The 27,967-nt window shown below is 39.8% G+C and overlaps 1 protein-coding gene across 3 annotated transcripts in view; it reads left to right on the top strand.

Annotated features, from left to right (window-relative positions):
• The window catches only part of PDLIM3 (PDZ and LIM domain 3), a 31,235-nt gene extending 4,774 nt beyond the window's left edge, over positions 1-26,461 (top strand). The window contains exons 2-8 of one of the 3 annotated variants that reach the window (XM_058723424.1): positions 3,774-3,925; positions 5,516-5,600; positions 15,173-15,240; positions 20,278-20,541; positions 22,142-22,272; positions 24,114-24,225; positions 25,496-26,461. In XM_058723424.1, coding sequence (XP_058579407.1) covers positions 3,774-3,925; positions 5,516-5,600; positions 15,173-15,240; positions 20,278-20,541; positions 22,142-22,272; positions 24,114-24,225; positions 25,496-25,685 — 1,002 coding nt within the window. In that variant the 3' untranslated portion in view covers positions 25,686-26,461. Of the gene's footprint in view, positions 1-3,773; positions 3,926-5,515; positions 5,601-14,600; positions 14,789-15,172; positions 15,241-20,277; positions 20,542-22,141; positions 22,273-24,113; positions 24,226-25,495 lie in introns of all 3 variants that reach the window. The other 2 variants (XM_058723425.1, XM_058723426.1) reach the window with 2 other exon arrangements.
• The last annotated feature ends 1,506 nt before the right edge of the window (positions 26,462-27,967 follow it).

The following is a 27,967-nucleotide window of genomic DNA, read 5'->3' as shown; positions in this document are numbered from 1 at the left end:
ATATCTGTTAATTGCACAAATATCCCACAAATATCTATTGATCGCAGAATGTACTGTATGTGGAAGGCACTGTGGGGGATACAGTTATAACGTAATGGGTTTCTACACCCCTGAGATGCTCGAATAGGAGAAGGGACATAGTACATACATAACACAGCCTGTCCAGGATTCTATGACACAGCCTGTCCAGGATTCCATGCGAAAAGTATGGCCAAGGGTAGGAGGAGTCAGGGCGAAGACTGCCTGCAGGAGGGGCCTTGTAGGATGGTGAAAGAACTTGAGCTACAGAGTTAGACCTACAAGGAATTACAGATTTTCACAGGATGTGTGACCCTAAGCAAGCTTCTTCTACTCTGAGAGCATCGGTTTTCTCATCTTAAAAGAGTGTCTTGAGAATTCAGTGAGATAATAGTTCTCAGTATTACAATACCAATAATAGTTCTCAACCCCAGCTGCACAGTAGATTCACCCAGATAACTTGTGAAAATACTCATGCCCAGGCGCTATGTATAGAGCTTCTGATATGATTGGTCTGAGGTATGGCCCTAGAAATGTAGATTACAGCCAGGCACCAGAGGGCTTTAGATGCCAGGTAGATCACTGGAGTTTATTTGCAGGCAACAGAGAACAACTGAACAACGGGCTCTCTCACTATTTTGACTCATACCCCACAGCACAGCCCTTTAGTATATACTTGCCTTGTTCATAACTATTTTAATCATTTTTATCCTTAACATAAACGTGTCACCACGGCCATATCTTGTGCTTCCCTCCTGTCTCCTGCAGTAAGTAGAATATTATGGATGCTTTATCTGTGATTTAAATTAGTTTTTTTTTCCAAATGGACCCAAACAATACACTGATATGAATAATGGAAATCACCCAAGGCATTTGTTGAAACACAAATTCCCTCGTTCCTCTCCTAGAGTGTATGATTTGTGATTCCAGGCATTTAGGGTATGATGGGAGTCTTTAGGACAAGCAAGAACCCCAGGTTCTAACATGTTTTAACTCAAAGAAAAGACTTCTGGTCTTAGGAGTTTAAAAATAGATAGTACTGATTTTGACAAACTATAGCTAGAGAAAATTAAAAGTTTAATATTATTTTTATCCCTGCAAGTCACACTAGGGATGGAAACTTTTATTCTTCTAACAGTTCTGTGTCTGGGAGAATTTCCAAATGGAAAACAGCTATGAAATGTCTCCCAAAGGCTGAGATCTAATAATCCCCATTGTCTTCACCAAGCTTCTATTAACTGTTCCTATCAAAAAATGATGACAATCACTATAGTGACATGATCACAGAATTGAAGTGAGTACAACAAATATTTTAGTGATGAGACTGAAGATCTCAAAGTATGAGAATTTATTACCTCAGCAATTTTATTCATTTAGATGAAACTTGGATATCCCTTAGAGCAACAATGTTAGATAGAATTGATAGCTAGATTAAGTAAATAGAGAAAGAAAATGAATGAATGACTGTCCTCAAGTAAAATATTAAAAACAACCTAGTTTATTCCTGGAGCAGTTAGAGGTTTAAGTCAAGTCCTATGCATTCTTCTGCTCTAAACAGTGGAAATTTGCAGATGTAACAATGATGGGTTGACATTAATAGCTATAATCTTTGGTTCTGTAGGGAGTAGGTCTTTTTGTTCCATGAGCTTATTTAAATATCCACTTCATTCATTTTTAATTATCCATTAATTCTAAACACTGGAATATACACTGCAATGTATTAGAAATATACATGCTACTATAGATATTCTCAAGAACTTCCAGTCTGGTTGCCAAGACAATACACAAGTAAGTAAACAAACATTAAAATACAAATTGTCTTCAGGAAGGAAGTGAATAAAATGTAATGGTGGAGAATGATGGGGGAGGGTCTGGAGAAGCTACTTCAGATGTTTGGGGAAGTCTCTTTGAGAATGTGATATTTAAGTCTAGACCTAAAGGATGAGGAGAAGCAACTGGATGAAGAGTGGGGGAAACACTTTGGGCAAAAAGAACAGTGCATGTGAAGCCCTGAAGAGGGTTGCCCTATTTGAGGAACTAAAAGGAAACTGCAATAGCTACAGCACAGTGGGTGATGGGAGCAGGAATGGTGTAAGATGATGTTAGAGAAGTAGGTAGGATAAAACCAGGTAAGGACTATTAGGTGGTTGTAAATAATTGGGATTTACCCAGAAAGGGAGTAGGTATAGCAGTCAAACACTGAATACTCAACATGGTAATAATTTCTAATTTGCTATCTTTTAAACATTTAATAACCATACATTTCCCATTAAGTATTCCTTTCATCCCCCCAGCCCACCCTCCCAAAAAAGAAATCCATGTGGGTTTCTTGTAGATAGCATAAAACTGGATTTTTTTTTTTTTTTACCTAGTTTGACAATCTCTGTTAAAACATCAGAATATGGTTAGACCATTTACATTTAATGTAATTACTGATAAGCTTCAATTAAAATTTAGCATCTTGTTAGTTGTTTTTATTTGTTCAATCTGTTTTTCATTCATGGAGAAGAGATTGTTTATGGATGCAAACTTCCCTGTGTCTGCCATCCCCAAGGGTTCTCGAATCTCAATGCTAACTTTAGTAATTTGTTCATAATTTTGACTGAATTCTTCTTTATGGCTAAAATGGTGGTCCCATGTTCCTCTATGCTCTGATACAGTGATATGAGTTGCTTACTTTCTGTGGAGGCACCTGTCTTTCCTTGGATCCCAGGCCAGTTGGTTGCCCTGCAGCTTTAGCTCTCTGAATAGTTCATTAAAGATTATAATTTTGTATATTATATGGCTTCTTCTTATTAATGCAGGAGTCATTCTCTTTCTAGCTTTCTACAGCCTATATCCCCCTTCATGTGAATTTCAAAGATCATTACTTATAGGGATGCTACAGTAGTTTCAATTCAAATATAAAAGCTCCCTAATTTGGGGGAGTTGTATTCCCAAATAGAGAGTTATGGGTGAAATAATACCTAAAGAATGAACTGTTTTGTTTAAAGCAAAGAAAATATGATTCAAGCAGGGATTTAAGGAAGATGTTTTAAAAGAGAATAAGAGAGGTCATTATAGATGACATGTCATTAGTAAAAAACAAAAATATTTAGCATGGTGGAAAAATAGAGCTAACACAATTGACCAATTAAGAGTTATTTTAAGTTAGATTTAAAATTCCCTGCCCAACTTGTACCCCAATGTTTATAGCAGCACTCTCAACAACAGCCAAATTGTGGAAAGAGCCTAAATGTCCATCAACTGATGAATGGATAAAGAAATTGTGGTTTATATACACAATGGAGTACTACGTGGCAATGAGAAAGAATGAAATATGTGTGATGCTAAGTGAAATAAGTCATACAGAGAAAGACAGATACCATATGGTTTCACTCTTATGTGGATCCCGAGAAACTTAACAGAAACCCATGCGGGAGGGGAAGGAAAAAAAAAAAAAAGAGGTTAGAGTGGGAGAGAGCCAAAGCATAAGAGACTCTTAAAAACTGAGAACAAACTGAGGGTTGATGGGGGGTGGGAGGGAGGGGAGGGGAGGTGATGGGTATTGAAGAGGGCATCTTTTGGGATGAGCACTGGGTGTTGTATGGAAACCAATTTGACAATAAATTTCATATATTAAAAAATAAAAAAAATAAAATTCCCTGCCCAGTGAAACATTTAAAATGTTACCAAGCTGAAAATATAAATGTCAGTCACAAAACTCAAGATAGTGCAGAATGTTGGTTTTTAAATGATGCCATGATTTCTTCCAGATTACTCCAGGAAGCAAGGCGGCAGCTGCCCACCTGTGTCCGGGAGATGTCATCCTGGCTATTGATGGCTTTGGTACAGAGTCCATGACTCACGCGGATGCACAGGACAGGATTAAAGCAGCAGGCCACCAGCTGTGCCTCAAAATTGACAGGTGCTCTTTAATTAATGGTGTTAAAATGTGATCTGTTTTGCAGGAGAACCTGAACTAGAACTAGAAATGATTTCATCCTCCCAGTGCAAAGGAGTGTCACAGGGCCTAGAATTTTGACTGGCTTTTTTTAAACATATCAGCCACTTTGGTCTGTTCTTCACTGATGTCAGTCTAGTAGTTGCTAACAAACTATTTCTGAAAAGAATTCTTTGGAATGTCACAATAATGAAAGAGGCTAAAAGAATTCTTTTTCCTGTTAATAGCACCATTAAAGGTACTGGCCACAGAAACAATGTACAGGACAGCTACTTGTACTGTTGTTCTAAATGCAGTAGAGAATGGGATGGAATTTAAAGATTCTCCAAAAGAATCTCTTGACTTACCAAAATGTGATCATGTTGAAAACCAGTTGCTAATACCCTGTATGCCATTGGCTGTTTTGTACAGAATTCAGCCCAGAAGAATCTGACCAGGTATAAGAGTGCCTGTGGAGTGAGAGTGTTAGAGAATGAGACATTTCTAACAACAACAACAACAACAACAAAAAATTAGGAAATTGAACCTGATCTCTTGCCATAGCCCATTGTGAAAATAATGTTTTCACATTAAATAGTGGTTGTTAGTGTGTGTTTATCCTGCTGTTATTGTATTCCCAACTTTCCCTGCTATGGTTCAGAAGGCACAATCAATCAGCCAATTGCCATTTCAGGGGTGAGATTGACTCTTTTCCTATTTACCCACGACCTGTGTTCCTGCCAAGCACACAGTCCCTTAGGAGCACATGGTCCCAAACAGATACATGAGAAGGACATGAGATTGGACAAAGCTCATTTCCTTGATGCCAACAGTAAATCCCCCTGGCAAACCACTCCGTGTCTCCTGCAGTGGCCCGGGTAGGAAGGAGGGAAGGAGGGAAACCTAGAGCATTTGCCCTGTGGTCATCGGCCTCCAGGATCTTCCTCTCCTGTACAGTTGCCTGCAGGTACTGGCAACCTACTTTCTCCAGAAACTGTACAATGTCTTTTCCTTCGTTCAGGCTCTTATAACAAAAATACCATAGACTGGTTGGCTTAAACAACAAAAATTTATTTCTCACAGTTCTAGAGGCTAGAAGTCTGAGACCAGGGTGCCAGCACGGTCAGGTTCCTGATTATATCCTCACATGGCCTTTCTTGGTGCATGCACACAGAGACAAGAGACCTCAGATCTCTTCCTCTTTATGTAAGGACATTGATCCTATCATGACAGCTCTACCCTCATGACCTACTCTAATCCTAATTACCTCCCAGAGACCTCACCTACAAATACCATCACACTGAGGCCTGGGGCTTCAACATGGGGACTTGTGGGGGGACCCAAACTTCAGTCTATAGTAGTCCTCCATGCAATTTTTATCCACTCAAAGTTTCCCCAAAAGTATGCAAAACACTAATTAGATGGGAGAATACAGAATAATGACCAGGGAACATTGCTTTTGCTTAAACTATCAAGGTTTGACAGTATCTCGATAAATATTATGGGAGATGAAAGTATACTATAACTGAAAGTACCATTAGAATTTGGAGCTTACAAAATTTCTTTTATTTACAGGGCAGAAACTCGCTTATGGTCTCCACAGGTATCTGAAGATGGGAAGGCTCATCCTTTCAAAATCAACTTGGAATCAGAACCACAGGTATGAATTTTAGAGTAAATGATATTCACATTCTATTTCCTTTTAAATGATGTGGACACCTTCCAAGAGGAAGAAGTGGCAAATACAAAAAACTTAGAATGAGCCACCTGATGGAGCCATTGTCTGTCTTTACTCTGTGAGATTAATTTGTATTATCCATGTGCTTTTTCCATCAGGAAAAAAAAAGAAGTATGCCCAGACAAGCACCTTGTTAAAAGATAGATATGTTCTCTGGAAAAATTTGGCTGTATCTATGTACAGTCCACTTATTTTTTCATTCTTTTTGATGGACTTCTGCCATATGACCATGACATAATCCAAGAAGTTTAAAATGTTAAAACAAAGCTAAACAAAATTAGGGTCTAGCTAGCATTTGAAACAGGTGTCTCTAATTTAATAATTATTGTGAACTTCAATTCTTCCAGGTCTTCCCCCAGATTTTATTTTACATTCTTCTTTAATTCTCAGTTCTGGAGTTCTATAATTAAGTTTACTCGACAAAAAAGGGTTTGCATTATGTAATCATGGTGATATTCTGCCCATGCAGGAGAATTACAAAAGACAGAGGATTTTCCCTTGAGGCAATTCTAATAAGCTAAATTAATCTAATAATCTGATGCCTATCTGACCATGTCTATTTTCAAAAGCTCCAAAAACACTGAAATTAAACTAACCCTCAATCACGCTGTATGCAAAATGTAATTAAGGAAAGGATTTTAGAACCTCTCCTTAGCCAGAGGTTTCCCAAGTTTAGAGAGAAAGCTACATAAACTGGGTATCCCTTTTTAAAAAAAATTTTTTAATGTTTATTCATTTTTGAGAGACAGAGAGAGACAGAGTGTGAGCAGGGGAGGGGCAGAGAGAGAGGGAGACAGACACAGAATCTGAAGCAGGCTCCAGGATCCGAGCTATCAGCACAGAGCCCGACGTTGGGCTCGAACCCACGGATCGTGAGATCATGACCTGAACGAAGTAGGACACCCAACCGACTGAGCCATCCGGGCACCCCTGGGTATCCCTTTTTAAACAAGTATTCCTACTAAACTGATTAAATATTCCCAAACTGTAGTTTTCCTATATAACTGCTGCAAATGCATTGAAAACATATTTGTAATTTATGCTTTAGCAACATCTGCCTTTTCAGGATCAACTCCTGCATTTGTCCCTTCCAGTTTTCCACTTTCTTCATAAGCCTCTATTTTCTCCTCAGTAAAAACACGTTCAGAGTAACGTGTACCTGTGTCTCATAGGGCTTCTCAAAGACCTAAATAAAACACTATAGAAAAAGAACTTGGCACATCGAATTGTTTATAGAGATTTCAATTTAGTGGGAGCTCTTGGCGGGACTGGTATGGTACCCGCCTCCCACCAGGCTGTGATCAGAAGGCCTCTGGCCTCTCCTGACAGTGAGGCGGGAGCTGCCCACGCGATAGGACCTCCTGGACACCAGGACTGCCTTCCACATCACCATTACAAGGGTCATTACAAACTGATTTGGATTAAAACTTTATTTTCAGTTCAAATACAATCCCCCCAGAAGAAGAAACATCCTGAGTAGTTTAACCTTTAGAGAGCATGAGTTTATGAGATCCTCGCCCTAGACCTTTGACTGGAAGAAAGGAAGAGCCTGAGCCTAAAAATCATTAAGAGCAAAGGAGGAGAAAACAGGCCCCAAAGGCAGGGAGCGTGATCTGGGCTATCCATGAAGGTGAGGACTGCTGTGTCTGTTCTCTTTACTCTGAGCCTCCCGGGCAGAGCACACAGCAAGCGCTCAATAAATACCTGACAAATGAATGAAAGGAAATGGATAAACTGCCTCTTCTACCATCGCCCAGGACCAAACCTGGGAACCAATTCTCAGAATGGTGCTTGGCTGCCCCCAGCCCCGGCAGCTGCAGGGTAAAAGTGGTCATACAAGTTGAAAGCGATTTAGGTCAGGCGAGAGCTCAGCTCTTCAGAGAAAGGATCTGAATGCTGGTGGTGGCTTAGCCCCTGGCCTCCGAGGTGGATTGGTGAAGAACAATACCTGTCATCAACATTACCTTAGATAGAAGACAAGACTGCAGGAGGAAAAAACAAAGCTCCCAGGCAGAGCCGTCACTTGTAGATAGTCCTTTGCAGGAATCCCTGAGCTTCGGCCCACCTCCAGTTCATCCCTTAGAGGCAACGCATGAGAAAAAGAGATCGTGTGGTGCTTTAAAAAACAACAGAAAGAAAGGAAAGTTTAAGGCTCACACATATGCATTTATTGACCACCCAATCTCTTATTGTCACCAGGACGAAATGGATAAAATTCTGAATTTCCTTTTCCGTATATAGTACACATCCAAAATTGTACTGCACGCTTCCGCAAATTAATTTTCCATTCCAGACTTCTCCTAATGTTTAAAATCTGATCTCACCAATATGAGCCGCTAAGATATGGGGTCAGGGGCACCTGTTGGCTCCCTCGGTGGAGCATCCGACTTCAGCTCAGGTCATAATCTCACGGTTTGTGAGTTGGAGCCCTACGTCGGGCTCTCTGCTTTCAGGGCAGAGCCTGCTTCAGATCCTCTCTCTCTCTCTCTCTCCCTCTCTCTCTCTCTCTCTGTGCCCCTTTTCCACTTGTGCCCTCTCTTTCAAAAATACATAAACATTTTTAAAGATGAATAAAAAAAAAAATAGATACGACCAAAGTACCAAATCCCCAGTGATCCCTCACCATGTTGCAGTACCTGCTCTGGCATGTGGGTGCCTCAGCAAGTATTTAGCAAGCACAGGCTGAGCTCAGACTAAAATGGGAGCCTGTGTTTTGCTAACATCTGTCCAGAAGTGGAGTTTAAGGGAAATTGTCTGAGTTTTCGTTCTAGAAGAAGCCCCTTTTATAAATCTACAAGTTTGAATTTATGACCATAATTATTACAAAAACTGGACTTTTAAAAATAACCCTAATTTTAAATACTCTGGCCTCTCCTCAATCATATATTAGTCCATGTGTCCTACATCTTGGGGTTAAGCAATATGGATATTTAGGATAGCACAAATGGGGGAAACATAGAGAATGAGATAGGTTTAAAAAAAAAAAAAGAACGAAAGGTGAAGCTTGGGTTAAAGGCTCCAGAAGCCAGTCAGATGGAGCCTCTGAACATTCCTTTACTTTGAGTCATGGCTCATTCTTCCTGGCACCCTCTCAGGGAGGCCGGTGTTCGAAGGTCTCAGAGATAACAACCATTTCAGTTCTTCCCTTAATGGGCCAGAGGCCTCCTACTCTGATGATCCTCAGGCCAGATTTCTGCATGATCGGTTCACGTAACTTGGCACTTGAGGACGGACATTCCCTACGAACATAGCTCAGCCTTAGCACAACCCCTGCGATCTGAAACGCCAAAGCATAAACTGAACAAAATGCAATGATTGAAAGAAAATGATAAGCAGTGAATTTAACTTGGAGCATGAGTGTGGAGGAAAGCTAAACGGAGGTTATGTTTGTCTTCTTATTTTATTTTTTTAATTAACACGACGCCACGCAAAACGATGTCTTGCAAAGAGAGGTCTTCCCCCCACGCACACACCCAAAATAGGAACTTTGCAAATAAGGCAACTTTATGGACAACAAAGACGTGTCTGTCTGAGAAATAAATGCTGTTGATATATCATGCTTCAAGACGCCGCTGTAGATGAGTAGAAAATGCCATCGAGCAAAACAGTATTTGAGCTCTTATTTCTCAAGCCAAGTGAAACTTTCACTGTAAATTCTGTGACCTTGGCTATTAGAATAAAATACTTTTCATTTTAAAAGTAATGTATATTCGGGGCGCCTGGGTGGCTCAGTCGGTTAAGCGTCCGACTTCAGCCAGGTCACGATCTCGCGGTCCGTGAGTTCGAGCCCCGCGTCAGGCTCTGGGCTGATGGCTCGGAGCCTGGAGCCTGTTTCTGATTCTGTGTCTCCCTCTCTCTCTGCCCCTCCCCCGTTCATGCTCTGTCTCTCTCTGTCCCAAAAATAAATAAAAAACGTTGAAAAAAAAAAAAAAGTAATGTATATTCGGGGCGCCTGGGTGGCTCAGTCGGTTAAGCGTCCGACTTCAGCTCAGGTCATGATCTGACGGTCTGTGAGTTCGAGCCCTGCGTCGGGCTGGCTCTGTGCTGACAGCTCGGAGCCTGGAGCCCGCTTCAGATCTGTGTCTCCCTTTTTCTCTGCCCCTCCCCCACTCACGCTTTATCTCTATCAAAAAATGAATAAATATTAAAAAAATTAAAAGTAATATATATTCATTGAGGGGGAAAAATATTGCATCCTACCACACAAGCCCTGCCACAATTAACAAAATGTTAGTGTATTTATTTCCAGTCTTTTCCCTATGCATAGATTCAGGCTTTGGGGACCTTCCTTTTACAGTTATAGTAACAACTGACATGAAATTTTAATGCCTAGTTTTTTTTTTTTTCATTTGCTCATGCTATTATTAAAAAGTTAAATTTTGTTTTTTTGAATCTAGACTTGAATCTTAGACTTAAAAAGAACCTTAGAAGTTGTTTAGATCAACCCACAGCCATTGAATAAAAGCCTTCCATCCACACTGAACCTGGCCTGGGAGCAGATATGCATTTTCCTATACAAAGCATTATATTAGCATTATATATTAGCTGTAGGCTAACGGTATGTTGTTAGAGGTCTGTGTCCTTCAAAGCCGGCATTCTCAAATAAGACATTCTGCTTATCTTTGTTTAATGTTAGTTGAACAACTCAAAATTATAATGTAGCTATCACAACACAGGAAAGATGCTTTTCAGAAACAAACATCATTCATTTCTAAATGAGAAGATAACTGTTTCTGTCTCCATCAAAGAATTACATCCTTGGCCCTAGAAGATCTGATAATAAAGATGTATAGGAACTCTACACACAATCAAGTGAGGTATGGGTTGGAGCTGTTTATATTTTCAAAAGATAGATTTGTCTACAATTTTGTGATGACTGGAAGGCGGCCCATTCAAAACAAGCTTTCTTAATCCCCAAACTGTTCCCTACTATATACGGGAAACACTTGAAACAGATCACTGAAAAAAATTTGCAGGGGTGACTATTTTTCTTTTGAGGGGTGAGCATGAGGTCAGGTGGTGATTGTTCATAAATTCCAAACATGACAAAATACCATTAGTTCTTCAGCGTGCCTTGATCGAAGGTTTGATCCCTTGTTTTCCTTCTTTTCCCACCACTTTTTTTTTAGTAAGTACATACATACGTCTATGTATGTACCATGAAACATGTTGTTTCTTTTGGAGCTGGTAATAGCCTCAGTTCTTGGGCTGAATCTTTATCTACGGACAACTTCTTCAAGTAGGAAGTTGAAAGGTGCAACTGTCTTGGAATGCTGTCACTGCTGAGGTCATCCTAAGGGCTTGGAGATTGTGGTCACCAGCTGCATTCTCCCCAATATCAGCAAGCCTCCATCTAGTTGCCTAGCTTTTACTCTGTTGGCTCTAGCACTTTATTAATTCAAACTATTATTCCTTAGTATAAGCTCCTAATATTTAAAAATAACATTTAAAATGCATTCATTAACTGCAGTGGTTACTTATTGAATTCCCAAGAGATGAGAATCATTTGGATGCTTTTGTCTGGGTAAAATAAACACAAGAGCTGGACTGTATTGACTGCTGTATAATTTTTTACTGGTATTACTGTTACGAATGATTTTCCAGAAAATGTAAAAAGAAATTAATGTGGAATACCAAACTTGTCATTGGCTTTGTCTTTTGATTCTGTTTGACCATCAACAATGATGGAAGACTTGAATACAATGTTGCCTCCCCGTGCCATACTTAAATTTGTTTACCTTTGATGTATACAACTTCATTGTGCTTTTTTGGAATGCCTCTAGCAGCCCATAAACTAATGCTTTGCAAAGCCTAAATACAAATGTTTGAAGCCTATATTAGATTGAAGCCTACATTCTTTTATATCCTCTTATGATTATGTGCAGAAAGTAAGGGGTTTTTTTTATTTTAACAAATTACACATTTATGACCTTTGCAATATATAACCAAAACTGAAAGCAAAGAAAAAGGTTGGAGCTGATTAACTCAAATGCTGCTTTTCGGAAGCACTACTAGAAATTATTAGTGCACAAATATTTTCAGTGAAGATGCCTCATTTACAGGACAATCACCACCCATGTTTATTAATCATTTTAAGACTAAGAAGGGGCGCCTGGGTGGCGCAGTCGGTTAAGCGTCCGACTTCAGCCAGGTCACGATCTCGCGGTCCGTGAGTTCGAGCCCCGCGTCAGGCTCTGGGCTGATGGCTCGGAGCCTGGAGCCTGTTTCCGATTCTGTGTCTCCCTCTCTCTCTGCCCCTCCCCCGTTCATGCTCTGTCTCTCTCTGTCCCAAAAATAAAAAAATTAAAAAAAAAAATGTTGAAAAAGAAAAAAAAAAGACTAAGAAGAAATAAGGGGCGCGACTTTTTTCCCCATAAAACCATCATATCACATTAACTAATTTTTTAAATTCAATTCTATTTATCAAGATCTTTAAGGCGTATCATACTTTGTTAAAAAAAAAAATTCCACAAAGCTTGAGTCCTTCAGTTCTGCCTGATTCACTCTTTTAATTAGCCTGAGAAATTAATAATTTACCAAAACTAAATGAGGCAATTAGCCTTCTTCTTTCATTTCAAAAAGAGTAACAAAGGCTTGAATCATCACCACTGGCATTACCTACAATTATTTCCAATTCACTTTTTTCCTGCCCTAATAATGGCTAATCAGAAATCATAAAAAACAACAACAACAACAACAACAACAACAAGCAGAATTGATCATTAAATCAGCCAAAACAATCAGATGGTGGCACTGTATAAATGTGTGACTACACACATTTTCCCATACTCTGGGACTCAGCATTTTTCTAAAGCCACATTTGGTGATTTCAGTCATTCTGCTGCCTAATAGCAGCAACCCTACTGTCCCCCAAAGAACTCCTAGGCAGTGAGCCATTATTCTGGAGGTAAAAATAATGAATCAGTAAGATGCCAGTCAATCCAATCACACTATAGGATCACAGCCTATTGTATTCAACTCAGACCTTCTCAAGTTTAAGAGGCTATTATAATACGCAGCCCAAGGTTGATGAGAGAAAAGTTGCTCTCTACCACATCCCCAATTTTCAGGCACCAGGAGATTTGGGGTAGCTGGAGTCACAGACTCAGTACAGCTAGTATTTGAAGCTGTACCCCATTTGCCTGTTACAACTATTAAAATTTTAAGTGAACTTTTCCAAGAAACCTAGATGGGGGAATAGGGACTTCGTGTGAAGAGTGGCTGCTCAGAATCAAAACACCGAAGCATCATGTGGCGTGGGTCCCTAAAGGAAGCTGTCGGTATGTTCTCAAGCACAAGAATCTCTGTGCAAAACTCTGGTTCCTCCCCTAAGAAATGAAGACAGTCTCTTTTTCTTTTTTTTTTTTTTTTAAATTTTTTTTTCAACATTTTTTATTTATTTTTGGGACAGAGAGAGACAGAGCATGAACGGGGGAGGGGCAGAGAGAGAGAGGGAGACACAGAATCAGAAACAGGCTCCAGGCTCCGAGCCATCAGCCCAGAGCCTGACGCGGGGCTCGAACTCACGGACCGCGAGATCGTGACCTGGCTGAAGTCGGACGCTTAGCCGACTGCGCCACCCAGGCGCCCTGACAGTCTCTTTTTCTAACAACAACCAAAAAAAGCGCCATCCCACGATTTACTCATTTGTAATGACAAGAAGAGAAAAAAATGACATGAGCAAGAATATTACAAGACCTTCTTGGTTTTTTTTTAATAAAAACAGCCTCCTTTCAGTAACATTTCAAGGAATCATAAATGTTTGTGCTAGTTGAAATCTGTGTGAAAAATTGGTGGCACATTCACCAAAGTAAGTGAAGTCGATGTGAATGCGTGAGTGAAAATATTGGAAAGATTTATCTTACTGATTCTGCCAAATGAAAAGATCTGGAAAGAGAATCAGCTTGTGTACATTTTAGCCTTCCCTCCTGGTTTTCTTCTGTCGCTTAGGAGAAAAAGATATTTAATGACTTTACGAAATTACAAATCTCTGTAAAAATTGGAAAACCGGATTCCTACATTAAAAAATAATAACATAGAGTTTCCAATCATTCAGGCATGTTTCAGAGTTTGGGACTCGGATGTTTGATCCTTTTCTCCAAGCAATAAAGTGGAGATCCTCTTGTGAGTCTTATACATTAGCTATCTGAATTGTTGACTTTAGTCCTTCTGGGACTAAAAGAAACATGAAAAGTTCTTTAAACACACAACGTGCAATCATCACAAAAAAAAAAAAAAAAAGAAAGAAAAGAAAGTTTCCATATACATGGTATCCCTGCTCTCATAAGAAAAAAATAGTCTTTTAATGCTTATTATTTGTTCTAAACTTAAAGTTAGAACATAATGCAAAATAAGAATTTTTTTGTGGTAGGCATAAAGAAAAAATAAAACTTTTACTTGGATTAGTTAAAATGATTCGGTATAAGTATTCATAAATGCTCCCTCTCTCTGATTGTTTTGCCCCTCCTTTTCCTAAAATGGAGGAAGCTGTAATAAGATATTCATAGAAGAGAAAGTGTATATAAGTTCTACTTGAGAAAAAGTTAACTATGATAATTCTTCTAAGCCACAAATCTCATTTCTGACATCGAATTTCAGTATCCAAATGAGTCATATGAGAATTTCTTAACAACTACAGCCGTGAAAGTCAGTAGGGCCAGACAAAAAGAATAACGTTCGAATTCTTTTATGATATCTTAAATAAGGTCAATTCATCTGCACCTTAAACGTGGCTGAATACAGCACATGTAAATTTCACAGAAAATGTAGAAAGGTTTATGCGTAACTCCTCCTTTAACCTTGCCGTTAATCTTGCAGTGGGGTGAAGAAGCCTTGATTAACAACAGCGATGCTCTAGGTTTGCTCATTAATGGCTTTGTTGTGCGTTCTGTGGCTCTGTGTATCTTGTCTGCCATTGTACAGGAGTTCAAACCCATTGGTACCGCGCACAACAGAAGGGCCCAACCTTTCGTTGCAGCAGCAAACATTGATGACAAAAGACAGGTAGTGAGCGCTTCCTATAACTCACCCATTGGGCTCTATTCAACTAGCAATATACAAGACGCGCTTCACGGACAGCTGCGGGGTCTCATTCCTAGTTCACCTCAAAAGTAAGTATCCGACTTGCCTTCTGGCCACCATGCTCTTAACAGTGATAGTACGGTTTCTTTTCCTTTCCAAAGTCCAGCTCTTGCTGTTTTATTTTTACTTTCCTGAAGGCACAGTCAGATGTTTAGTTTAAAGACAAGCATCTAGAACAGATCCAGAATGTTCTGGAGTCCAGTCTGCCAGTTCCTGAACATTTAGTGAACAGATGCTTAAAATGAAGAAATCGCTCGGTTCCATCATCCCCCTTCTTAGTCATGTCAATATTTGGTGGTAAATAATCTTCTCTGTGCAATTATCATTCATTTACTTTTATCTAAAAAAAAAAAAAAAAAAAACCACAAAAACTATCTTCCACTGAGGAACTTTTTAACCCTTTGTTTTTACAGGATGTGAACTACTTTGAACACAAGCACAATATTCGGCCCAAACCTTTCATAATCCCAGGCCGAAGCAGGTCATAAGCTCTGAGATTGTGACGTCTGGAGTGCATGCTTCTCTAATAAATCCTTACTAATCACTAAGAAGAGTAACCCTTAGGGGTTTGGAGTGATTCTGCTCATTTTGAAGCCTATTTCAAAAGCAAAAGAAACAAACTCACTTTTAGCAGAGAACAGTAGGTAACTAACGTCCATTTCCGAGAGTAAATACTGACCAGATTATAGAGCTGTGAAATGTTAGGCAATCACCACATATATTTATAACTAATACCCCTGCTGCTCTGAGGATCCCATCAGAACACAGTGACCTTTGAGGCAGGCAGATGTACCCCATTCCCAGGGCACGAGAGCCCAGCCAGCAGGAACAAACATGGGCACCGGCACCCTATCAGAAGTCAGGAGACAGGCAGGGCCCAGTGGGAACGCTGGTGCAGCTTTCTATGTTTCACAGGCTGTGAGTAGCCCACCTCAGCCCTTGTTTCTCACAGCACCATTAGCCTGCTGTGTAATCCCACTCGTTCTAGCTCTTACATAAAAATAAATGTGGGGGCACCCGGGTGACTTAGTCGGTTAAGCGTCCGACTTTGGCTCAGGTCATAATCTTCTGGTTCCTGAGTTTGAGCCCCACAAAGGGCTCTGTGCTGACAGCTCATAGCCTGAAGCCTGCTTGGGATTCTCTCTGTCTCCCTCTCTCTCTGTCCCTCCCCTGCTCACGCTCTGTCTCTCAAAAATAAACATTTAAAAAAATTTTAATAACAAAAAATAAATCTTCATCCTTATGGACACTTGCAAAGAAAAAGAGCCCACTTGAAAAGGAACTTTGCCACACAGAGGAAAGCAGTATAAGGAAAGAGCTGGGAGAGAGGGAGGTATGTTTATTACCCTCACAGATATAACTGTGTCCACACTGCAGTAAGAACAGGCCAGCTCTTCAGTGCTGTCCATCAGAGAAACAGATCGTCATCTTCAGTCAGATGATCCTTTTCAAATAAATATCTTCTCTAGAAATTGTACTCCAACCCCGGGGGCGGGGGGGGGGTGGGGGGTGGGGGAACGAATGCCCTGTGTTGGCACATTGGGAAAGAGTGACTTTAGGAAACCTCAAACCCATTCCTCTGACCTCAGCTACATTAGTCAGCCCAGATGAAGGAAGTTGGCAGTTAGGATTATTGAATAATGATCTATATCCAGTGTCACAAACTAGCGGCCCATCCAACTTACAGAGGGTGTTTTATGTAACCCTTCTGTTGTTAAAAACAAAAACAAAACCAAGAAACTTAAGTAAATGCCTTAAGATGGAACATCTAGTCTCCATCCTGTCAAAATGCTCACCACTCCCGATACCTGGCCTATTTTTATGTAAGTATAACCTGCTGGCCCCTGGGGGTGTCCAAGTTTATGATACCTGCTCTGGATGGTCAATCATCGCTTGATATGTGATCTGTGATCTCCTTGTGCAGACCTTTCCGTGAGCTAGAGTCAGGGCCAGAGGATTATCTCAAAATAAGCTGGCCGATTTTGTGAGATCAGACTCAGAAGCAGTAGAGTGGAAGAGCAGGAGACAAGGCTAAAAAGGCAGTGACTACCAAATACATTTTCCCCCAATAGAAGGGAGCGCCTTATATCTTCCCAGCACCTGGACACAAGGCTGGGACAGACTAATGCTCCATAATGTTCTTAGATAAAGGAACGAAGTCCTAAGCGTACCTAATAATACTTGAGTGGCAGGTAGAATCAAGAGCTACCACCCTACCTCATAGATGGAACTCTGCACAAGCCTTTCTTTACTTCGTTGTTCCCTGGTCCCCATTCTATTTGCTTGTATATCTTCTCCCTATTTCCCCACCCTCCACAGCTTCCCAGCCCCTCCCCCAAGATCATAACACTAGATAAAGAGTTAAGATGCTATGTTACTATTGAATAAATATATATGCAACTTTCTAAAGAAGCATAGTAAAATTAATGCACTTGCATTCTTTTGAGGTTGGTTCAACTGGAAATTCACTAATCCAAACCCTAGGACTTTAGGCGATGAGTGAAATGACACATCAGAGTAACACAGATCTCGCCGTGGCTAAAGACCAGTAACACATTTAATTTCATCATAATTCAGGGAAAGTCAGAGGGATTCAGGTCGCCAATGGCCTTCTTTTATTTTCATTTTAACTCAAACATGGTGATAGTGACAAGCCACTCATGATTTTGTTATTGTCAGGTGCCTTTCAATATAGCTGAATTTGGGAGAGGAGAGAGGAGAAACAGGGACAAAAGGGTTTGCTTTAAAGACAGGTACCCAGGGCGCCTGGGTGGCTCAGTGGGTTACGCATCTGACTTGGCCTCAGGTCATGATCTCATGGTTTGTGAGTTTGAGCCCCACATCGGGCTCTCTGCTGTCAGCACAGAGTCCTCTTCGGATCCTCTGTCCCCCTCTCTCTGCCCCTCCCCTGGTCATTCTCTCCCTGCCCCCCAAATAAACTCTAAAGACAGGTACCACATATAAATCTTAAAGAATTGTAAAAATGCCTCTACTCTCTTTCCTTTCTTCCTGTGTCCCGTATTTGTTCTAGCTTCTGAATTTCTTGTTCTTACCAAATGATCCTTCATCGAGGTGGAATTTTAGGTGGCTATATACCAAGCTACAGCCAAATGAACAACTTTTTAATCCGAAGTGGGAGACACTAAATTGTTAATATGTTAATCTCCCTCGGGCCTGCCTGCTAGTTATGGTTCTTTTATTTCATAATTGAAGCATATTAAAAAATCAGTATTTTCATAGGCAAATATGTAAAATTTTTAAAGCCAAATTTATACCCAAAAATATACACAAGATATTTTGGAGGTCCAAATGATAAAATAGAATCCTCTGAGTGGTTTTTGGACAGCTCACTTCCAGAAGTTCATCCCAAAAAGTCTGTACACAGGCCAGGGAAATTAGTTCTCTGTCTGATGATATGGAGGCATGAAGTAATTGAGTGTATCATCAAGCTTACACATGCCAAGTCACTAAGTCAAAGTCAAGAAATCTCATTCGTATCTACCTTTCCGGGTCACAGGATAGGCCATGGTGACCCATGATACTACCCACAGTGAATGGAGCTCATCAAAACTATTTACTTAGAGCATCAGTTCAAGAGATCTTTTAAAACTGTCCCAAAAATTTATAAAAAGGTCATTCTTGTTTGCTAAGGGTATATTTCCTATGTATTCAATAACCAGGGGCTCCTAAATAGAATGATAAAGAAATCAGGCAATAGAAGATACAATCTTTGCTCAAATAAAATTATGTACACAAGCATGCTATATACAAGAACACTAATAACAAAGATTACTAATTACAACTACAAAATAATGTCTATCTGTAAGTTCTGATTGCTCATAGCTTACCCATCTACTGTCTAGCTCTAGGCCTGACACAGAGCCTTTCACCAACTACGGTCGATTTCAGGAGCCAAGAGAGTGTTGAACTACAAAAATGATAAAAACGCCACTCGGCATTTTGTAGATGATTAACCAATTTACAGACTGGGCTTTAAATAGGGTCTCAACAGCCAGGAAGTAAAGGGGCACATCCATGTATACTCGCCTCGTTTAGGTCATGCAGGTGGTCGAACTGGATAACACCAGACAAAAAAAATTTTAAAATCCATTTAGTGACATGAGTTGTTCACACTAAGCAGGCTACAACATTGATGTAGTCAGCAGAATCGATGCCCAATATCCTTACGGTTTTTGCCCTCTATATGAGGCTAAGGTTAGCATTAGTAGTCCTAGAGAGTAAATGCAAGAGCCATACCTAAGCCCTAAGAGAAAACGGACTTTGAGATAAACACATCATATAAATTGTTCTCTGCCTTGAGTTTATAGCAACACTAACCTGCAAGCATGAAAAAAAATTTACAAATACTAATTTTTTTTTTTGGTTTAGTCTTAAATGATTGTGCTTAAAAAAAAACAACTCAGTACATTCCATTTTCTTGTAAAATGCATTTCTCATGCTGCACTTAGAATGCATGTAGAAAAATTACTTTTTAGTCACTGGCATGTCAGTTGTGACTAGCCTCCTATCCAGATTCAAAGAGAATATGAAATCTCCCTAGCTGTTTTTAAAACTGCATGAATGGCCTTTCTCATGTTTTAATAATAAGTCCCCTCAATTGATCTTTAAAAGGAAATGAGAAATATGCATGGAAATATATGAGTACCTCCAAAATGTTACATGAAATAGTTACATATGATGCCCTAGGTGGCATCTAAAGAGTCCAAGACTACCTTATTTGCCCTCTAATCAATTAATTTCAAGGTGACAAGCATTTATTGGCTGTTTCTAGAGCCTGTATTAAATCACTGAACAATTTTTTAAAGTGTACTCTTCACAAAATTAAAGCACGAAAGTAGAAAAAGTTAACATGGTAACAAGAAAACGTTCACAAAGTAGCTTTCAAACATAATCTGTATCACAGAACCAACGGAGAACCTATTCAAGGAACGTGTAACTGCATGTCTGAAACATCTGCTTCCTATTTTGAAATGTTTAGCCTAAATATCTGATTGACCTTCATGCTGCAAAGCCAGTTACCATTTGTGAAGGATCATTTATTAATGTTTTCATTTTAAACATTGCAGCTCATAAAGGTAAAATGACATCCAGCCAATGTAATTTCCCTGCATCATTTGTTTGTGATGTTGGCAAGTTTAAAACTGTGTGGCCTGTTTTTAAAAAGTAAAGCGAGTCCCATCTTTTCTACTTTATGCACACAACTCTATGTGTAACCCTCGGCTTAACATATTGCCTAGTAGAACAGAGCCAACAAATGCAATATCACCTGTACTTTTTAATTTTCTTGAACTTTTTTCCATCATGAATTTTTAAATGTCTCCCCTTTTTAAAATATACTCTAGCTAGAAATAAACATTTCATTTGAATTTGATTGAATTCACTTCTTACTTTCTGTCTTCAATTCCTTTTAACCTCTCTGTACTTGTTCTCTGTGTTCTCCTGTCTGGATTTTCTGATTCCTGTGTCACCTCTCTGTGTAACGTGGTCATTAACACAGTGGATGCAGTACTCCGTCCGGTATTGACGGTGGCAGTGGACGTAGCACCCCTTCTTCTGTCAGTACTCTTAGTACTATTTGCCCAGGTGACTTGAAAGTTGCTGCTAAGATGGCCCCTAACATTCCTTTGGAAATGGAACTTCCCGGTGTGAAGATTGTACATGCTCAGTTTAATACACCTATGCAGTTGTACTCAGATGACAATATTATGGAAACACTTCAGGGTCAGGTTTCAACAGCTCTAGGGGAAACACCCTTAATGAGGTAATACGAGTCTTTTTGAATGATGGGCATATTAATTAAACACATGGGCAATGTCAACTTTACCGGTGTCTTTTAACGTTGTCTTAATTGGAAGAAGGTTATGTGCAAAGCTTTCAAGAGAAAAATGCTAAGGATGTATTGCAAATATCTAGACATAAAGATAAAAGTGACTTCCAGAATGAACTAAGTAGAGCTTAATGGGACAGATCGCAATAAAATGAAATCATGGAAGGACCAAATGTATGTATCTCTTGGAAAGCTACAATGCTCTTTACAAATGTCTGGTACAACACTTTTCAAAAGTGATTTATAATCTGGTATACTCTATGCTTCTCCTTTGGAGGTCAAAATTTGGGAAAGGGATGGGAAGTTCAGAGGAATTTTAAGAAATGACACCTCTTCTCTCTGTTAATGGTATCTTATGGAGAGGTAATTATTTTTTCATTTGGAATTTTTGCCATGAATAAAGTTTTATAAGCTCAAGCTAATAATGTAAATATTTAATTTCCATTGGTCTCTTATTTTGACTACTTTCTTCTTTATTATGAATATTTGTTCAAAGCACTTTTGCCATCAAGCTTTTGAATTAAAAAGATTTATTATAAGATAAAGTCTTATTACTTCTTTCAGTATTACATAACTGCTTTTTATAAATTAAAGTTTTATAATGTTTAAGAGTACTGTGTATCAATTCCCAAAAATATCTCTTGGGATGAATGCAATGAGATAATAATCACGTAATGTATCTCAAAGCTTTTTTGCAAGGACTTTCAGATATATAAGATGATTTTCAAATAGGATATAGGTAGAAAAGTATGTGCAGATAGCAACTACTTTTCTAGATAATGCAGTTAAATGACATAAAATAATAAAGCATTTAGTGCCTGGCATGTAGTATTATCATTGAGGCATTTTCTTAGATTTGAATTTTATTTGTAGAATATTAAAACTAAAGCTGCTATCATTGTTAGAAGTGAATTATAATGTGGCTATTAAAAAACATAATGTAGTCAATATAACTGAAAGTTTCTACATTATGTACTTTCACATACGAGTTGAACATCTTCAATTTATAAGCAAAACGATACCTTTGCTGTTTTTTGAAGTTAACAAATTAATCTTAAAAACAAAATGAAGCCATACCTTTCAGTTTAATATCAGAAGTGAATCTGAATTTTACTGACCATTTTATGACCAAGAATAATCAAACTGGGGTCACTCCTGCACTTCCTACCACATGTTATGTTGTCTTTTTTATGAGAAAAGTTAATTATGTTCACATCATAATTATATACCCATCAGACACGAGTGTTATTTTTTTAATTGCTATTCCCTGACAATCACATTTTAGTTGCCCTCCAAAGTATTCTGTCAGATGGAGAAGTGCGGTGATGTAATTTAATGACATCTTCAAGGTGACCCATGTGAATTCATACCATATTTTTTAACTGTAATAGAGACTAACTTGAAAATACAGAGGCTTTGTTCAGGAGTTACTGCAAATATAGTGATCATTGCTTATTCATGCCTTGTAGCTTCTTGCACATCCCATGTGTCATGATGCTCCTGACACTGCTTTCCCTGCCATCCTGTGTTTCAGTGAACCTGTAGCCTCTGTGCCCCCCGAGTCAGATGTGTACCGGATGCTCCATGACAATCGGAATGAACCTACTCAGCCTCGCCAGTCGGGCTCCTTCAGAGTGCTCCAGGAATTAGTGAATGACGGCCCTGGTGAGCAGCCGCGAATGTCTTGCTGGGACAGCATTGATGGAGGCCCTTAGAAAAGTCAAGGGATGGAAGGGCAGTAAACATCCTGGGAATGAAAGTCTAAAAATGTATTCAGTTCAGTGATCAAATGAATCTTTCCTCCGAAGGATTTGGGTGGTGCTTGGTTTAGGAAAGGAGCTTCCAGAATGTATCCAAATAGCCACCAACTTGGTGATAAAAGAGCACCACGACAAATTCCCTCCACAGTAATCCAGGGGCTAGTTCAGCTTCAGAATCGTAAAGTCCAATTTTCAATGGATATTGCAAGATTTCTCCGTCTCCCCCCATACTCCACGGTATCATCATCGTCATCCAAATTTTAACGTTTATTTATTTTGAGACAGAGAGAGAGCATGAACAGGGGAGGGTCAGAGAGAGGGAGACACAGAATCTGAAGCAGGCTCCAGGCTCTGAGCTGTCAGCACAGAGCCCGACGCGGGGCTCGAACTCACAGACCGCGAGATCATGACCTGAGCCGAAGTCGGCTGCTTAACCGACTGAGCCACCCAGGCGCCCCCCAAATTTTAAAATAACACTGCAATGAACCCTTACTGTGTTCCAAACCCTGTGCTAAGTACTTTGCATACTTTATCATTTAATCCTCACAATAACCTGTGAGATAGGAACTATTATTTTCTCTAACAAATGAGAAACTGAGGCATAGAGACAGCAGATTTGTACAAAGAGACGCAGCCAGTAAGAAGCAGGGCTGAATCTCTAGCCACCCCTGCTGTCCTCGGGGCTCACACTCTTACCAATGTTTTTCCATCAACAAAAGATACACTGGCCTTTAAAAACCTGTGCAGTATGCAAAATGCCCCACTAGGATAGCTAATATTTTTTTTAAAGGGAAAAACAAGTGTTCGTGGGCATGTGGAAAAACTGGAACCCTTGTTCGTTGTTGGTGGGAATGCAAAATGGTGCAGCCATTGTGAAAAACAGTATACGGGTTCCTCAAAAAGTTAAACATAGAATTAGCATAATAATCCAACAATTACATTTCTGGGTCCATACCCAAAAACTTGAAAGCAGAGATTCAAACAGATACTTACACACCAATGTTCATAGCAGCATTATTCACAATAGCCAGAGAGTGAAAACAACGCATTTGTCTACCAACTGATCAATGGATAAACAAAATATGGTCTATCCACACAGAATATCATGCAGCCTCAAAAAATGAAATTCTGATACATGCTGCAACATGGATGAACCTTGCAAACATGCTCAAACAGGCCAGACACAGAAGGGTAAATATTGTACCCTTCATAAGAGTACCTCATAAGAGGTACCTAGAATAGGCAAGTCTTAAGACAGAAAGTAGAATAGAGATTACCAGGATCTGGGAAGAAGAGAGAATGGGCCGTTACTGTTTAATGGATACAGGGTTTTTGTTTGGATGATGAAAGAGTCCTGGAAATAATCATTGGTGATGGTTGCACAACCTTGTGAATAGACCTACTGCTCCCGAATTACCCATTTTAAAATGGTTAAGAAGGTCAATATTATGTTATGTATATTTTACCCCAATAAGAAGCAGGAAAAAATGCAAAAGGTATTCTGCCTTTTTGAGCATTTTATAACAGCTCCCTATGACGACGACAAATGTTGACTAATTCTGTTTTGTAAGGCCATGCTTCAGAACAAGTTATGCTTGAACCGGTCCTACTCCTTTTGAAATGATAGCACCCGTGCAACTTAAGAATTCCTTAAGTTAAAGTGCACACCTTAAAATAGAAGCAAAGTAGGAACTAGCCAGTAGCCAGCTGTTCCCTTGCCATAAATGGAAACACTTTGTTTTTCAGATGACCGTCCCGCTGGAACTCGGAGTGTGAGAGCTCCAGTTACAAAAGTCCATGGTGGCCCTGGCAGCACACAGAAGATGCCACTCTGTGACAAATGTGGGAGTGGCATTGTGTAAGTTTCATTTTTAACCCAGGAATTCCCTATGAATCTTGGTATCTGTTCTCTATTTCCAGTCAGTGACTTGAAATATATCCACAACATTCAGCACATTTGACCAGAATTCCTTCGACACACCCTAAAACTGGCATGTAACGTGAATCGGCATTCTGGACTTATAATTTCATATATTTTCCCATAAAAATTGTCTTAGAAGTATATTTTAAAAAATCACGTCCAAGAATCATAATTTCACTTCAAAAAGCCTTCCCTTTGTTAATATACAGTCTTTAAATATTTTATTTTCTGTATAAACTCAGGGAACCGAATACTAAGGTCATCAGGTTGTTCACTGAAACACATTTTCTTTACTGGGTTTCTTAAGTTACACAAATACTGAAATATAATTTTTAAAAATTCAGTCAGCTTCCATTTCAAGGGCCCTTATGTTTGAATAGCCACACTTGCTAATTCAAATCTTCCAGTGAAGCAGGTCATTTCAATCTCTCCACTGCAAATGTCCCACATGCCCCACGAGGCCACTTCTCCCACCCCTTTATCCTGTTCCTCTACTCTTAGCTCACACTGAGGCACCATCAGTCCAGTTTTCCAGGATTCATCCCAGGAGGGCAGTGGGAGCCAAGCCTGCTTAGAGCAAGTGGGGAATGTGACACAGAAAGAAAGAAGCGGGACACGGAGCTCTGGAGCAGAGAGGATCTCATAAAACACAAGCGTTTATAATGGTACCAAAAGCAGTTACCTCATCCAAGCTGAAGTAAGCTGTTTTGACAGGAGAGGTCAGTCCGCCCACCCATGGCAATCCCATCTCTGCTCTTGGGTCTGTTTTCTCTGCGCTCCATAGAATAAAGGCTGCACCACCAACATAGAAAGCAGTCAGAGGGACCTGTAGCCCTGTAGGCAACCTTGGTCACAATCAGAATCCTGTGCAGGGGTGTTAGTCTTATTCATGTCGTGTTTTGCTCTTTCAAAGAAACAATCGGCAAAGATCATGAGGTAAGATCCCATAACTTTTGTAGAAACGACTTGTTTGAAAACTCTGAAAACGAGGCACCCGAGAAACACGGGATGTGTTCCTGTGGTCCTCAGGGATCTGGCTGACAATGACGTCAGTTTCACAGCCGTGCTGGTTTTACAGCTGGAGGCTGTTTCCTGAATGTGAAACAGATAACACCTGCCAGAAGGCAGTGTTATCTCCCCTTGTAGCTTGTTTTCGGCTCTGTGGGTTTTGTTTGTTTGTTTGACTCGATCTCCCTTTTCTCTACAGCGGTGCTGTTGTGAAGGCGCGGGATAAGTACCGGCATCCGGAGTGCTTCGTGTGTGCCGACTGCAACCTCAACCTCAAACAGAAGGGCTACTTCTTCGTGGAGGGCGAGCTGTACTGCGAAACGCATGCAAGAGCTCGCATGCGGCCCCCAGAGGGCTACGACACAGTTACTCTTTATCCCAAAGCTTAATTGAGTCTTACGCAGACCAGAGCACGCAAGCCCTCACGCGCACTTAACGCAGGAAGACATCAATGGCTTTGGGCAGAAGTATAGCCAACTGTTGACTCCAAATCTAAAACCAAGGCTTTTTAGACGTTTATCTTATTGTTACTGAAGAAAAGGAGTGGGAGACAAATGCCTGCTATAAATGTATGTGTAAACATACAGTAGCTACGTTTTGCAGCTCTTTTTCTCTCTGGGGCTAGCAGTAACTGACATTTAAAGCAATAATTTTTTTGTATGTCCTACTCCACAATTTACATATGTATTATGACATCAAGATATTTGGGGAAGTCTAATTATTTTTCCTTAACAAGCTGTTTTTGCAATTGTAGTAAACACCAAATGACAATCTTGTATTCTAACACAACTTGCAGTTGTCTGTTACGGTTTTAAATTATAGTGCATGTCAGAAAGAAATTCCCTAGATTTCTCTAGTTTCATATTCAATTATACCACCAGATGCAACATACATAATAAATACATAAAATATTTTTAAAATACCTAATGAAGTGGCACGCAGTGAATTCAGATAAAATCAACATTCCAACAAGAAGTCCGATCATATCTTGACACATACACTAACAACTCAGGTATTTTAAGAAAAATGTGGTTTGTTTAGTTTTTATAAGTCCTTCACTCTTTCTTATGAGCCCACAATTTCTGCTGATAGGAGGAACATTTAAATTTGCTAATTAAAGATAATTCATTCCCTTTCCATTAAAACAGTTGCTTATGCTTTGAAATGGTCTCTTTCATTTTAAACGCTTCTCTCAGATAAACTATTCAGTCAAATTCAAGGCTCAGACCTCCCTCAAGGCTGTCTCTTCATGCCCTAAATTTCACCATTGCTGCTTCCTCCTTCCCAAGATGGCATCTCCCAGATGAGACAGTTTCAGGACCCTCCAGAGGAAGGGAGGGGCTGCTGGCCTCCTGGGGCCCTATTGTACCCACTGCTAAAATCCATGGTTTCACTTGTGGTTTGTTTTCTACCCATGGTTGGCAGCAGGCGACAAACCTACCCCCAGCATCATCTCCAGAAATCTCAGCTCAGCCTTCTCTGGAGTCATGGATCCATCTCAGACCTGAATTCCATCTGGCCCCTGTTTTGTCAACTTGCCTCCCACTATGGTGGCCACTTGGCAATGTCCTTAACTTACATGTCTTACCTACTTCCTATGCTCCTCATTGGGGATACATGGGAAGCTTCTGAAACTGTCCCCTCTGCATACAAACCAAGGCAAACTGGTAGGGTGTGAAGGTGGGGAGGTAGGGACTGTCTTACGCCCTCTGTCTCACTGCTTGGTCACAAAGTAATCTCTACCCTATTACAGCCACTGCCAATGAGCCTGGGGCAGGTAATCTCCTATTGTCCCAATGGAAAACAGGGCACATGTTGTATTGCTCTGGGATTCCCCCAAACTTAACCAGTTATTTCTGACCCTGACCTGTCTGAGGTTTCGATCTAGTCAGAGAAGCCAGAACACCAGCCTGGCCCCTTAGGCATTTGAGATTGCAACTGGAGTCCCTGTACCAAAACAAATTCATTACCAGAGGCATTCAGATAAAATAAATAAAAAACATAGAGATCAAGGAAATGAATGTACCCAAAGTAGATTACTTTTTTTTAGATGTTATTTTAAAATATTTTGGTCCAATATAGATAGGAAGCTATAGAACGAATAAATGGTAACTGACTTAGACAACTCAAGAAAGTTGATATCCAAAGCAGCAGTGGAGAAAACTGAAAACCAACCCGATACACCCTCCAGAATCTTGCCAACGTGTGGAAATGATCAGCGCTGGCATTTCTGGACTAAGGGATAAAGGTGGCATGACTATCAGGTGGAGCAAGGAGAAGCTGTTTGAGAAATATTTAATCCCCACAGCTGTCGCCTCTCTTATAGCTCATGGCCCTTTCCAGGGGAAGTCCTCTAGGTATTATCTGTAGTAGGTAAAACAACATCTCAGTTGGAATCAGGAAGCACAGCTGAGGATATGTGTACTGTACTAAAAAGAGGTTAAATTAAGAATGAAAGATTTCATGATAAAAGTGTACATTAGACATTATATTGTACATTAATGGCCATTGTATATCAGTATCAGTATATAGAATAATCAGTATATCAGTATATAGAATATCAGTATATATCAGTATATAGAATAATAACGAATAACTTCACGTTTAATAACAAGAAAAAAGTATATAGTTTTTTTAATAGTATAGTTCTAATCCAAAATTCAAAAGAGAT

This window comes from Neofelis nebulosa, chromosome 3 (assembly GCF_028018385.1).
Source record: "Neofelis nebulosa isolate mNeoNeb1 chromosome 3, mNeoNeb1.pri, whole genome shotgun sequence".
In the NCBI taxonomy this organism is placed as follows: domain Eukaryota; kingdom Metazoa; phylum Chordata; class Mammalia; order Carnivora; family Felidae; genus Neofelis; species Neofelis nebulosa.
Note: the sequence above shows the minus strand (reverse complement) of the source record. Positions and strands in the feature narration are given on the sequence as shown.